This window comes from Odontesthes bonariensis, chromosome 13 (genome assembly GCF_027942865.1).
Source record: "Odontesthes bonariensis isolate fOdoBon6 chromosome 13, fOdoBon6.hap1, whole genome shotgun sequence".
Classification (NCBI taxonomy): Eukaryota; Metazoa; Chordata; class Actinopteri; order Atheriniformes; family Atherinopsidae; genus Odontesthes; species Odontesthes bonariensis.
This window is the reverse complement of record NC_134518.1, coordinates 20,708,146-20,722,805: the sequence shown is the minus strand read 5'-3', so window position 1 is coordinate 20,722,805 and position 14,660 is coordinate 20,708,146. Positions and strand designations below refer to the sequence as shown.

At 42.8% G+C, this 14,660-nt stretch overlaps 1 protein-coding gene across 2 annotated transcripts; it reads right to left on the bottom strand.

Moving 5' to 3' along the window:
- Window positions 1-5: 5 nt before the first annotated feature.
- Window positions 6-14,506, bottom strand: kdm2ab (lysine (K)-specific demethylase 2Ab). Of its 2 annotated transcripts, XM_075481506.1 has the most exons (23): window positions 13,880-14,505; window positions 13,388-13,426; window positions 11,317-11,455; window positions 11,026-11,104; window positions 10,831-10,877; window positions 10,397-10,575; window positions 10,108-10,214; window positions 9,860-9,953; window positions 8,875-9,028; window positions 8,621-8,736; window positions 7,859-7,985; window positions 7,410-7,753; window positions 7,230-7,307; window positions 6,858-7,112; window positions 6,412-6,540; window positions 5,845-5,931; window positions 5,462-5,686; window positions 5,280-5,309; window positions 4,162-5,183; window positions 2,304-2,467; window positions 2,025-2,171; window positions 1,638-1,853; window positions 6-1,525 (listed from the first exon to the last, which is right to left on the bottom strand). In XM_075481506.1, exons 2-23 carry the CDS (start codon window positions 13,421-13,423, stop codon window positions 1,344-1,346), a joined length of 3,957 nt encoding a protein of 1,318 aa, XP_075337621.1. In that variant the 5' UTR covers window positions 13,424-13,426; window positions 13,880-14,505; the 3' UTR covers window positions 6-1,343. The 2 variants fall into 2 exon arrangements, with proteins under 2 accessions (XP_075337621.1, XP_075337620.1); XM_075481505.1 differs by having other exon boundaries at window positions 8,621-9,028; window positions 13,880-14,506.
- Between the last annotated feature and the right edge of the window lie 154 nt (window positions 14,507-14,660).

Below are 14,660 nucleotides of genomic sequence, written 5' to 3'. Positions count from 1 at the left end.
CAAACTGTTTCTCATTCTTTTATTTTTCTTGAAAAATAACACAAATAACACTTAGTGAAAAAGGCTTCAGAGAATACTTACAGTGCTACAGGCTTCCCGATTTTTTTTTTTTGCTTTTTTTTTTTTTTTTTTAGAATCTAAAAGAAGAAAAACACATTTACACAAAAGTAAATATTTATATTTATAGACTTATATTCATTCTGAGGGATATGGCCAGGAGAGCAGTCCGGGAGATACGGAGCCACAACACTTTAAAGAAACAGAAACGAGCAACACCCCCCCCACACACACACCCATCAAAATCTTAACATCTCTACACTGAATTTGACATGTGAACGTAGGTAATTTCTCATCCATCTTAAAAAAGAAAAAGTATCAAATAGGGGCTTGGAAGCAGTTTCATCTTGAATAGTTTTGCTCTAAATGTCATCTCTGTACAAAAACAAAGCAATAGGAGTTTGGAAACAATAGCACCTGAAAGTTGAATTGATATTTTCAAAAAATGCACCATCCGTCTGACAACTTATCCTTGGCTTATTCCCCCCATACTTAATGCAACCTGCCCTTTGTTGGGGTGAGGTCTTGTTGCTTTGTTGATTGCCTACTCACGCTGTCTTTGTACCTTCTTCAACGCTCGCATGTACACGGCCGAACAAATGTTTCATTTAATGATTTAAAAAAAAAAAAAAAAAAAAGCCGGATGCACAACTGGTAAACACTGATCGTTCCAGTAGTTTGACGAAAAAGTCTTTTCACCTTTAGTTGTTTCTTTTGAAAAGAAAAAAGTAAATCTCAACACATAACTGTTGTGCATAAAAGCGCAAGTCATCAAACAACTGAACAGTTTCTCCCTGACAAAAAACAAAACATATATCCATCTACTTGATGCACCCAAATGTGTCGCATGACAAATAAAAGCTTACGGCGAAATAGCCAAACTGAACAATAGTATCGGAGCTTTTTTTTTTTATGTCCTGAAGAAGAAACTCAAAGTCTTTACTTGTCTTTTTCTCACGGCGGGAGCTTGTGAGAGGAATTAAGACTTGCACCTGTCCGAGAACAGCCGAGAGGGTCGTCATCCGCGGGACGTGAAGTCTAACCCAGATAATTCATCGTTCTTACACTCCTGTCGAGGAGAGAAAATTACTTTTCAAAAGAACAGCAAAGAAAGCTCCTGAGTCTCTTCGTAGGTATGCAGAAAAAAAAAAAAACGTAAGACACATTGTTCCAGCTGCGAGAACCGCTTTCCCCAACACCAGTGAGCATGCTCTCTGCTTCAGACCCCCCTCCAACCCCTGCATTAGCATCTTAAATCCCCTCTAAACACGGAGCGGGGCAGGTGACTAAGATATCCGCTGGATCAGTTTTTCATCTGATAGGCAGTAGAGTGTGTTGACTGACAGTTCGGAGATGAAGGCCTCACAGGCTTTTCTGGAGACTCCTTTGCAGCCTCGCAGGTCGAGCAGCGAGATACACGAGAGGCGACGGAGATACTTCAAACACGTGTCGGTCAGTTTGCTGCAGCCTGGGGAAGAAACGCAAAGGCACTTCAATTCTTCTGAAATAAAACCCGAAGCTACAAATGTGCGTGTTCTTTGCTCCTGAAAGTGAGATTCATAACATCGACGGTCTCTCACCTCCCAGGTTGAGCTCCGTCAGTGTGTTTCGGGTGGATGAGCCCACTGCAGTCAGCAGGTTGATGGAGTGGTCGGTGAGGCTGTTGCAGTGGGAGAGATCCAGTTTTGTTAGGTGGGGCATGTGGCGGATCACCAGCCGAAGAGTCGGGTCACTGATGTCCAGGCCGGCTAACCGCAAACACTGCATGCTGCGCAGCTGGCTGCGGTTGTCGCAGCCTGGGACAGAAGGAGCGAAAGAAATTAAACAAATGAGATAAGGAAAAAGGAGAAAGAGAAGCAAAGGGAGAATACGAGCAAGGCGAAGTTCATTAATTACCAGGAAATTAACAGCTAATGCTATACTGCACGTCTTGCAATGACTCTCTGCTGAGGCTGCTCTGCGCTCACCTGGAGGACTGACCAGATCCCTGATCTGCGAGTCTTTGACCCCATCTGCGTATCGCAGGTCCAGAGAGCGGAGGAGAGGGCAACCGGAGGAGCAGAGAGCTGAAATAGATGACCACGAACAACCTGCCAGCATCAGGTCCTTCAGCCCTGCAAAATGGATGATGGTTTGTCTTTACACTGAGGCATTCCTTTTAAATCTATCCATCACGCCGACTCGGTTATTATTCAATTAAAATCAAAAGATATACAATAAACGAGTGTGAGTGTGTTTGTATATACCAGGTAAGCGACCAACGAGCCAGTTGAGCTGTTTTTTGGAGATATTGGTCCAGGAGAGGTCTAGCGTGACCGGCTGTCTCTTTATGATGCCTGTGAGAGCCTGAGGAGTAACAGTGCGCTTGATGCTCAGGTCAATCCGAGCCCAGAGCCGCTTGTCTAAACACCTACGGACAAGCGCACACACTCATAGTGAACATAGCCGTTCTTCTGGTTATCGACACTCAGAGGTATGACCCACTGACATTACAAAATACTGTAATAACACTGCAGGAAATTCAAAGTAGTTACAGTGTGTACTTTTTTGGTAGCGTAGCTAATATCTACAACCTGCACCCGAAACCTCAGAACGACGTGAGCAGGGAAATATGTCACAGGCTCGTTAAACATAATGTGACACACTTGATTCACAGCTGTACTTTACAAGCTACTTAGCCTACTTAAAAAATTCAGCTTTAGATTAATTAAGGTGGCCATACAAGTGTCCGAATAACGAGCTCACCACTCTGAACACAAACACACAGTCCGTTTGGGTTTGTACAGTCGCGTTTTCATCCAGAATCTCTGGGCTGAATGCAGACATCGCGGCCAGACGACACATTGCAGAGGGAATTTTCACACCTGCCATTCAAACCGAGGCTACTTCGCCTTCATTACGACGACATCATGTGGGAAAGTACAGAGCGTTAGTCGAAGTTGATTCACTGCCGTTAAAACCTTTGAGGGAGGTATTAACAAGAGGCCAAACGGGTAATGTGTGCAAGGGCAAGCCGGCATTGTGGAAAGCACCACTCTAAGCAATGACAATGTCATCATTCAGCTGATGCCAGCTTGATGTGTGTAAGTACACACACACACTAGGGGCTGAACTGCATCCGTCTGTCGTGTGAATTACCAAGCAGCGGGTGAACGAGGACGTATTTTCTTTTCCCTGATACGCGGCGACCTAAAGTGAAAAGTGATACAGAATGACTACATCTATAAATTTACCTCTGACAGAACTAATGATAATCAGCTACTGTCACTTTATGATGCACACCTGACAGCTAAAAACTAGCAATTGATGTGCCGACTGCAACTTCTGATTTCTTTGAGGTCTAAAATCCGGATTCTAATTTCAGTAGACTCAGATTTTCTTTCTCTTTGTAATTCCATCCATTATCTATACCGCTGAATCTGTCGGTCGGGTCGCGGGGAGCTGGAGCCTATCCCAGCAGTCAATGGGCGAGAGGCGGGGTACACCCTGGACAGGCCGCCAGTCCATCACAGGGCCACATAGAGACAAACGAGACAAACAAACATACACGCTCACACTCACTCCTAAGGACAATTTAGAGATGCCAATTAACCTAACATGCATGATTTTTTGGACAGACAAAAACTAACTAGGTTAGGAACCTCTCGCTGAGGCAAAGTTCAAAATAAAGTGCTCCTCAATACATCACAGAGATTTTGTACACGAATTAAATCCAACTGAAAACCGATTGCATTATATTCCACATAAGTACTTCCTCTTTGCATGTTGTAGACAATCCATGCGGACTTGTCTCACAGCCAGGTGCACACAGAGGCCGATGCGCTGGGCCCGCTCAGCGCATTCCTCGTTTTGATCACATCTCGACATTGTGCAAGCATAGTGCTGAAATGCCCCTAAAGAAGGTGGATCTCTATTCTGTGTGTAAACAGATTCATTGAAATAATAAAAATATACGAGCTTTGCGTCTTCTAATCTTACAATAAGACATGTAAGCGTGAGTGTGGCTGCCATGTAACCAGACTGCCAATCAGATCCAAACATGTTACAAATTCCTTAAAACAACAACAACAACAACAAAAAAGAAAATGAATGAATGGATCTTACCATTTGTACCAATTCTTGCAGACAGCCATGCAGACACACAAATCTGCTCGACTTAAGTAGCGGAAGACAGACACCCACACCTCCCTTTCACAGCTTGGGCCGCTCCCGGCGCTCTCCCTGTCTGCCTCGCCGCCTCCTTCCTGCAGGGCAGACAGGGGGACTCTAAGATGCTGAAGCTCAGATGAAGAAGAGGAAGCACCATTGCTCAGTTTAGCTGGCCTACTTAGTCTCGTCCTTTTTGAGGCCTCAAGTCTTTCTGGGTGGGATGTGCGCCCACTCCGAGTGTGTGGTGGTGTGTGCCTGTTTGAGTGCTGATCTGGACAATTTCTAATTGGGGGTCTGACCAGGGCTCTGCTCTGATGGTGTATTGTGGATGTGGCAGTTTGAGGAGCGATAGCCTCCAATTTGGGGACAATGGCTGATGGGTCCTGTTTTGCTCTGGTTGGCCTTTGCAGCGTCACTTTAACACATGAGCCATCTTTGTCCCCTTTCGGACTGTCCTGCTCCATTTCCTCTTCCTCATCCTCGTCCGCTCCGTTTTGGTTAGCCACCTCATTCCCACCCTCATCTCGTTCTTTAGCTGCCGGTCCTCCTCGCCTCAACTGTGGCTGATTCTCTTTGTCCCCTCCCCTCCCATTGTTCAGCTCACTCTCCTCTTCCTCCTCGTCATCACTGCTGCTGCTGCTGGTGCTGCTGCTGCTGCTGCTGTCCTCGCTCTCCTCCTCCTCCAACTCTGCACGACTTCCTCCACTTCTGATGCCTCGTCCCGCTCCACCTCCTCGCAGTCTCACACCTCTTCCCCTCCCTCTGCGGGGCTCCCCTTTTGGCTCAAGCGCCAGACCGGAAGAAGAGTGCTGCTGTTCGACGGTCCCAGTCCCACCTGGAAAACGGTTGTACGGCAAGCTACCTGCCCATGTGGAGCCCTGGCCTCGACCCTGAGGTAGTCTGCTTGCTGGTGAGCGCAGGCGGGAAAACACCCTGGAGCCCAGCAGCCTGGGAGAGCGATCTAGAGACGATTGTTTCTGAAGAGAAAAGCCAAACAAGTTTCAAACCAGGATATATGGTAGAATCATTTAAGTATCATATCATATCTTTGGTAAATAAAGTACGGTGCTTACTGATAAGAGTTTGCTTCGCTCCAGTTTTATCTGCAAAAAAAGGAAGCGGTTGGAAAATAACATCAATTTCACTGGAAAATAGTGAAACATTCAGGAGATGCAGACATGCTGGATTATTAGAGCACTTTAAATCCCACTATAAAATGTTTCACTTTAAAGCATTCACAGCACGTCCAACTTACCCTCTTCTTAAGTCTGAGCTCCAGTGCACTTGCTCTTTTGCGACTCTGCTGATGCTGCAGTAGCAGTTTCTGTGAGGGTGGTGGTGCCGTCGGTCGGCCTGCAGGTCTGCTGCCTCCCCCTCGTCTTGCTCCTTCGCCTGCATCAGTGCCTTCTTGGTATGCAAGTTTGGACTGTGACATAGATGTCGAACCCTCCGACTCTCCGCTTTCCTCATCGCTTGAAGACTGATGAGAAGGTGTCAGTTCATTTGTGCGGCATTAACCACAGAGTAGCTAAAAGTTATTGATAAGGAAACTTTGGCGACAAAGACAAAAAAGGTGAACTCTGAACACTGAGACAGGAGTTGAGGCAAATTAAGATGAAGAAGTTCTGAGTTTTGTACCTCTGATGCAGAACCTTTGCCTTGGTAACATTTAGGACATTCCCAGCAGCTGGGGAGATCCTTATTGATCTTTCCCTCACCCGGTTCCTGAAACAGAACAGTTTAAAGTCTGAAACACAAACTGACCCACAAACGGCAGCTTTGGTTCTGCAACAACATCCCACATACACAATCAGCATCAAAGCTCTTTACTGTACATAAAGAAGCAGTGCTCACAATCATTTCCAATGTCTGTGTTATTTTGTTCGCACTACACAGGCGAATAAACAAAGTGTCACAGCAGCCTTTTTGTGCACGAGACTTGATTACAGATTCAAACTAACTGAATCATTATCTCAACTGTGAAGATTTGGGATATTTTTCTATTACAGACATGTCAAACAGTTCATGTTATATCCTTATTTATGAGCACATGTTTGAATTTTACATTAAAGTGAAGCTACGAAAACATGCGCAGGAAGCCCGTAATACTTCTCAGGGGACAAAAAAGCAGAATGTAAGACTTTAAAGAAACTAAACTAAATAAATAAATCTGTCAAGACTTTGCTCCATCTGAAGAAGACTCACCTTAACACACTGACGATGGACTATCTGTGAGCATACCGTGCACTCCATGAGGGAGTGAGTGCTTGGATTTGATTCATCAAACTCTCCCTCTCCGCATATAGCACATCTGGCCGTGTTCGGCAAGGCAGGCTGGATACGAGTAAAACAACATCAACATTTTATTTATTTTTTTATCTAAAGCCAACAGAGCACTGAAAGCTTCACTTATATTACAATGTTCTGTTGTGAAAAATAATGCAATGTAGGTTCCAAATTACAATGTCGTGATTAAAAACATTTTTTATGATGATAAACATTTTGGAGCAGTGACTTAAAGAGACGTAAAAGTAGACTAAAAAAGGTTTCAAGTTATCGACAGAAGACATCCCGTTGAATCCACCACGTACTGATGCACAGTGTTATTTTGTTTGAAACATACAGATACAGTCAAGGGTATGACATCTTACCGCGAGACACTGTCTCATGATGCAGCTCTTCTTCATACGTCCTGGTCCCCCAAATTTCCTCATGTCGTGGCAGTACTGGCAGTTGCCACACTCCTTTCTGCAGCAGGCAGCACAGCGCTTGCACCTCACCCGCCTGCGCCTCAAAGCCGAGATGGAAGAGCGTTTGGTTGACCTCTGATGCTTGTGGAGGGAGGGACCCAGGCGAGGACGGTAAATAACAGGTGGAGGGGGAGCCGGGGGCTGGTACCATGATGGCTGTACAAAATCAGCAGCAAAAAGGTGGAAAAGTATGTTAGTAGCTTACAGTGCACAGGAATGTTTCCGTTTACTTCAAATGAGCCAAAATGTGCGACATATCAGTTCCCTGCTCACCCTTTTAGGCCATTTGACAATTGGCTCTCCAGTGTAGACTAGCTTGGGGTCGTCACTTGCACACTGCTTCAACACAGCCTGGACACAGAATTGAGAAGTGAAAAGCAGGGGGAAAAAAAACTGATTCACTACTTGTTAACGTGCGAGTTGATCTGCGCAAGAAAATCTGATTATACGCACCGTCATGTCTTCTATCAGAGCTGCAGCGTTCCCGATCCCCTCAGGGATGCACTTTTTGTGGGCCGGCAGCTCCTCCAGCTTCCCTAAGAGGTTCGACAGTCCCTCCAGCTCAAAGGGCGTTAGCGCGCGCCGAGGTGTGATAGCGCGGGCCGTCGGCTCTTCTTTCACCTCTTCGTCCTTGACCTCTTCGACCTTGACCTCTACGACATTGACCTCTTCGACCTTGACCTCTTCCTTGACCTCTTCGTCCTTGACCTTTACCTCGTTTTCAGCATCACTGTCGACTCCATTGGAGGTGCCATTGCCAGATTGATTACCGATTTCAACGTCAGCAGGAGTAAGTCCTGAGGAGAGAAGAACGTCATCGTTAAAGGTTGGGTTCGTCCTGTGCCAGTGGGAAAAAGAGAAAGAAAATGAAGGCCGCATCGTTTCCCTGTGTTCACGCTCACCAATGCCAAGGGAATGTTTTTGGAACTCAGGTGTGAGGTGGGAGATGTTGGTCAGACAGTAGAGGTATCTCTCCAGGACATACCAGCACATCTCATAGTAAAATGGGTAGCGGAACTTTGCTGGCACCTAAAGGAGGAAGATGAAAAAGATTATTAGTAGAAATATTAATTAAAATGATCAAACACCACTCTAACAAAATTAAATAAACATACATTGAGTTTAAAATTTAAAATCATATTTTTTGCTTCTGAAAAACACATTTTAACATGTTAGCACAAGTTCAAGAGTTGTGCATTTCTATTCTCCACTGACGCAAAGCCAAAATGAACAAACCTAATCAGACAAGCGATCGGGAGCGCTTTTGTTAACATTGCAATTGTGGATAATGCGCTCAGAGCACTCCTTGTTGCCAAGTGCAACCATACCTATTCTTGCCAAATATAGACACAAGAGTGCTGAAAGGCTGCATCCTTCCCCAACACTGTATTTCACAAGTATTTCACATACAAAACTATTCTAATTCTATTCATTTCTACTCTGTTAGGCACAATGTTTTAATTTTAAAAACAAAGAGAGCACTGGTAACAGACTCCATATCAGTGCATGACCAGGTATTATGGGGAATGGTTCTGGTCATTGGAAAAGAAAAAAAAAAAAGTAAATTTCTGAATTAAAAAAAAATAAAATAAGAACAGGATAAAAAAATTAAATAAAAAAAAACAGTCAAAAGGTAAAAGTTTAGACAACAAAGTGCTTCTCACCCGTGTGCGGTCCTCAATGTTGTAGATGTTGAGCTGCATGGGGATGTTAAAGCTATGTAGGAAATTCCCCCCAAACACCAACGTGTCTTCTGGGGTGTAAACTGCATGGATCCACCCTGCAACATGTAAAACACAGCACGATGAAGGAAAGCAGTGGTTACGAGTGTGTGAAGCCTCTAAGGGAAAGGCAAGAGACGGTGTATGTGAGGGAGAGTCCTGTGGAGATTTATCGTGGAGGCGTTCGAATATCGAACCTGATGGGATTATGAAGGTATAGCCCTGCTTGAGCTCTATCCTCTGACAGTCATGGCACTTGTCTCCAAGGAAGATGTCTCCCTGTTTTCCTGATAGAACCCAGTTTTCATACATCTCCAGGTTTTGGGGAGTGGGTGGAATAAGCCAAAACACCTGCAGGAAGGACGGGTAAAGAATCCATGTGTAAGGTCCTGAAATTACTTCATTAATATAGCACACACAAACTCACTGATTTAAAGCATCATATGTCTGCAGTAAGGCTCAAGGACTTCGGGATCCCCTGACAAGCCATAAAAAAGGATGCGCAAGACCAAACATAACTGAACATTTTACTGGACCGAGATTTTACATTTTAACGCTCTGCTTTGAGCTGCACTCTGCTCTGACAGTACATCCAAACATCAGGGTTGTAACAAAACAGATTCAGGAGTAAAATTCACTTGCATACTTTGGTGTGACCGATGTGCACAGCACAAACACAGAAAGCAGTTGTTTGCTTAACCTGCAGATATTTGTTACGTGAGACGAAGAATTATGGCTACTGGGTTGACAATGGAACCTGCAAGACTTTTATTTAGTCCGAGCAAATACAAAATCCTAAACTACATGCTGTTATTGCTGACTGGAACTCTGCTGTCATAAGAAAAGTGCATTGCATCACGTTTAGAGGGAAGGACGTGTCAAGATTGTAATGTCTCTATAATTTCTCTCACAAAGAGACACAAGAGACCAAAACATCAATCCAATAAAGGAAATTTGCATGTGCCCATAATATATATATATATATATCTAAAAAAGAAAAAAAATTCCAACAGACTAATTTGCATTTACGAGACATTAACTTGAAGTTGTAAATAAAATGCTCTTTTGGCTCGTGACCATAATTAAATCTATTGCTGCACAAAGACTAAAATAGGAGCCCACCTGACCGTCACAAGCATCAACTTTCGAACCTCGTATTACACTACTGGCGTGTAGACTGACCTTTCCTCCTCGCAGAATGTGGTACCACACTGATGTGCCCCCAAAGTCTATGTGGAAATCTGTGAAGCAGCCCTGCACACTCATAAGGCAGTACCTTAGAGACAGAGCGTGGGTGGAAAACATGCCATTAATTTAGGTCAAAATTCAAATCCAAAGAGCTGGAGTTAAAAACTGAATTAACAATTTCACTATGATCAGCGGTGCACCTTAATTGAGGCACACCAAATGTTTAATACTGTTCAACTCACTTCTGCACTTTGGGATAATGCATGTCAATGATGGCGTTAGTGGAGTCTCTCTGTCTCTCCTTGAGATGCCGAGGCCACATGTTGTCTACCCAGTCGATGAGGTCCACCTGGAGTGGACAATGCGGAAAATGGTGCATACGTTCATTCAAACTGCTTTTATTTACAACAAAAAAACGTTACTAAAACAGAGTAAATGCTGCTCTGAAGACTGCACAGGGGGGAACACGACATTACGATCACTAGACAAGTGTTTTCTCAATGAAGAATGCGATATTGTGTCAAGGCTCACCGATGCAGGCCGTTTGACCAGATTTTCCAGCCTTGTGTGGCTGAACTCCAGGCTGATTACGTTGTAGAGTTTTTCTCTTTCCGATGGCGGTGTCTCATAGTAGCGCCGCCACTGAGCCATCGACATCTCAATTCCCTTCTGGGTGTTCACGTCCATAACGTCGACAATGCGCCGACTACCTATAAGACGATGAGCAATGGTTCAGCGATTAAGACCAGTGAAATGAAATCTAGATTTAATATCTTCATGCATACTTTACATCGCTACCAATTAACGTGCAGAACCTTTTTTTGGCAGGTTAAAATAACCGAACAACACATGCATATATATATATATATATATATATATATATATATATGCATGTAGCACGAAAGTACAACTGTTTGTATGTATAGAATAAAAAAAATTGATTTGTCCATTTTTGTGGAACTTACCGACAAACAGCTTGACATCACTCACACTAAAATCAGAATCTGGCATTCTGCAAGAGAGATCATTTGAGGCATTTTCAAATTTTTCTGTGAAAAAGCTCCCGACATCTGGCAATTTCAGAACACAACAAAAGTGCAGTATGTGTTTTGGGGCAAAAGGAACATTCTGTGAGGAAACAGTTGAAGACTTTTACTTACTGAATACCAAGCCCATCGGCCGTCTTAAAAATAATGGGGTCCCTGAGCCCTTCCCGCTGGATGTACTCATATGTAAAATCTATAGAGGAGCAAAGAAAAACAATCATCAAAAGACAAAATCTGAAAATATAACGCTAAAGTACAACTGCGACACTTGACCAGCACAAACTGGGAGAGACATGGTACGACTGGCACAATCACACTTCCCTCACATGATATAAGACGTGGGTTGATACGGTTTTACTGACATCATGTTTCATGACTTTTGTTAATTTACTTGTGAATCTTTACCTTTACCATCCATGTGTTTGATCAGATCAGAAGCAAACCTCTCACACTCCAATTTCTCATCCAAGTCAAACATTCGTTTGCCTTCAATTTCATCATCCGAGATCCCGTCATCCTGGTAGCGGCGACGTGTACCTGTGCGCTGAGGACAAGAAAAAACAATACCTTAACCTCTACATCTGACATGAATGGTGTAATTTAATAATAATAATAATAATAATAAATTTTATTTTTAACACACTTTACATTTACAATAAAATCTCAAAGTGCTACAGTGGGATAAGACAAATATTAGGTTCAAAAGCAGGGACAGTAAAATGCAAATAAAATACACAAATAAAAGTAGCGAGTCCTTTAAATGCTAAAACGAAATAAATACAGGATAGAGCATTTAAAGGGAGATCATTAAAAACATTGGGTAAAAAGAAAATTTTTCAGGCCTGTTTTAAAGTGTTCCACAGTCAGATTTGCAGTAAGTAACTAAAACAAGGGACAAAGACTGGGAAGGCAAAGATTCCCCTTGGTCGACTTCTTAACGTGGGGTGAACCGCTGCAGCTGGATGACGCGCCAGGTTTATTTATCCTTGTCACAAAGTGCTTTTCTCTCCAGGTTAAGTCCCCCAAGATTACTTTTTAATATGAATTGGTGCTACATAAATACTAAAGTCAGTGTGTGCAAGGATGGAACCGGACAGAGCTATGAAGCATAACTATATAGGCTAACCGATAGACTCTCGCACAGAACTAAAATAAGTGCAATAAATGACCAAACATGATATTATTTCCCCCAAATTCTCCTTTGGTTTCTGTTTGCCAATCCGCTGACAAAGCTTGGCAGTGGAAACCTCTCAGACTACACTTCAGACACTTACTTCTAAGAAAACAAAGAAAAAAAAACTAAGAAAGTGAGTAATTTCAATAACCGCTCACATCCACAACTAAGAGACTTTCACATATATTTACTGGCTCAGCTACAAAACCAAAAGCAAGTGCAACGGAACATCACAAAAAAAAGTTAAATTACCAAAAATCATTGGAACATTGCTTTGTGTATTCAGAGGTTCTTGAAGGGGAAGAACCACTGACAATTGGAGACACCGGTGGGCAATGCTTCTTGCAGTTGAATTCCCATCAGTGCCAAAAATAAAGCCCATCATCCCAGACATGGGTGAAATCTCAATAAATCAATCCAAGCTGAACAGTTAGCCTGCCACCAGTTCACTTTATGTAGGAAACAAACAATAAAGCATCCCAATGGCAGGAGTTAATCTTCTACACATTGCTCCCCCCCTTTGCAGTGCTTGGCTAGACAGATGGATCAAGCACAACACCCCTGCACTAAGATGTCCCCACCCCCCATCTCTTTGCCACAACAAATGAAGTATTATCTCAACACCAATGCCCCTTACTTTCATAACTGAGGGCCACACAGTGACAGTACCCATTACCTTCAGAGTGCAACAAAATGGCAGGAAACCCTTGTCGATGCTTAGATTATATCTATATAACTATAGATTATAAAACAGTTAAGGGCATTATTGAATCCTAATAAGGGAACCGTTCAATTTACACTTTTAATAAAAATGTCCAGCAAACAAGAAAACTGAAAACGTAAGGGAAAGCATTATTTTATTAATACACATTTAAGATTTATATTTGATTCCACACCCATTAAATCGCTGGTATAAACATATTTTATGTAATAGCTAGCCAGAGAGTTTGGTGCTTTGCAACAATTGGGGGAAAAGTGTTGTATGGAGTTTAAGCAAAGTCGCAGAACCAATGCTGTCAGGTTAGATAGTGAACTTGACCTTTTCTTGAACCCAGGGTCTTTAAACAAGTTCATTACCGTCAATGGGAAGACACACAAAACAGGAGTACTACTGCCCTTACTCAGTGACCAAAGAGAAAGCAGGCCGCACAATCAAACACGGGACTTTTCATGAATTAAACTGCTTAGTGGTCACGGAGGGGCTAACTTTAGATACACGCAATGGACGGCAAACACAACTCGGTCTCATTGTAAACATAAAACAAGTGTTCCGGGAGGTAGCACTTTGGCTAACTTACTTACCAAACGTTTGCTGTACCGTGTGTGAGAATCCTCCATTGTCTGCAGAAGAGAAATAAAGTTACTAGTAAAAGCGTTAAGACTAAAAACCCAATGACTGCTGCAATGTATATTTTTTTTCTACCGTTAGTTAAATGTTTGGGGCAGAGACACACACCTCTCTCTTGGCAGAGCTTATCTAGCTAGCCTTGCTAACGTTAGCCAACAGTGTTGCTTTAGCCAGCGAGCTAAGGTTAGCATCACACACGAAATTACAAACATTTATGTTAAGCTTTAGTCATTGTCTATATACAAGTGACAGGCGAGTACCTACATTACAACATTTATATTCAGAGCCAACGTGTCTATTTACAGCCAACATTTAACTGGCGTTATCAGATAGCGTAAAATAGCTCAGCTGACAATCCCTTTCTTAAGTCGTTGGCTAACGTCGATGCTAGCTAGCTAGCATTGACGTTAGCCTGCATAGGGCAGTTGTAAGCTTTTCATCATTACCTTTGCGTTTCAACTCCGTTCAGACGTAGTGGTTCAAGTAACGCGTCCTAACTAGAGCGTCCGAAGCCTCCCAGTAAAGTTTCTCCCCATGTTATGTGATAAGAGCTGCGGATATGGTTGTGTTTATTATTGTGCGATAAAGTTAGGACGATTCGACGCTCCGGGCCGCCATTTCAGCTGGTCAGAAAACACACATACTCACATACACAAACCTAAAAAAAACAAAAAAGGGAAAGGAAACCGCTTACGACCCGCCCTCAGTTCGCTTCACTGGTCTGAAAAAATTGCATAGAGGCGCTCTCATTGGACACAGCAAGTGCTATTTAAACAAGATTACAATACATTAACATACAAGTATACTTGGTTTGTCTTCTCCGGTGTGATGACTGGGGTAGTATTGTTCTGATTCACTAATACTAGTCACCATTACAGTATAACCCTGGAAACAAATTTCAGAGGTAATATTTAATGCAAGGAGTGTAACAAAGAAAAATCTGCATGAAGAGCAGCACTTAGAATGGGATGGGTGACAAAATTCGCTGTTACACCGGCATTTAGTTGTAAATATTAGCAGTTTTCAGAGAGTTCAGAAAGGCTTTTCTTTCTGAATATTGTTATCGAAGGTCTCAGAGAAACACATTTGAATCCTCTATATACCCTGCAAATACTACAGTAGAATTGACACTGAAGTAGATTTTGACTTTGATTTGCAACAAAAAACGAATAAGCTCACATGTAGACTTGCTCATATGTTCATAAAAATATAAAAATAAATCACATT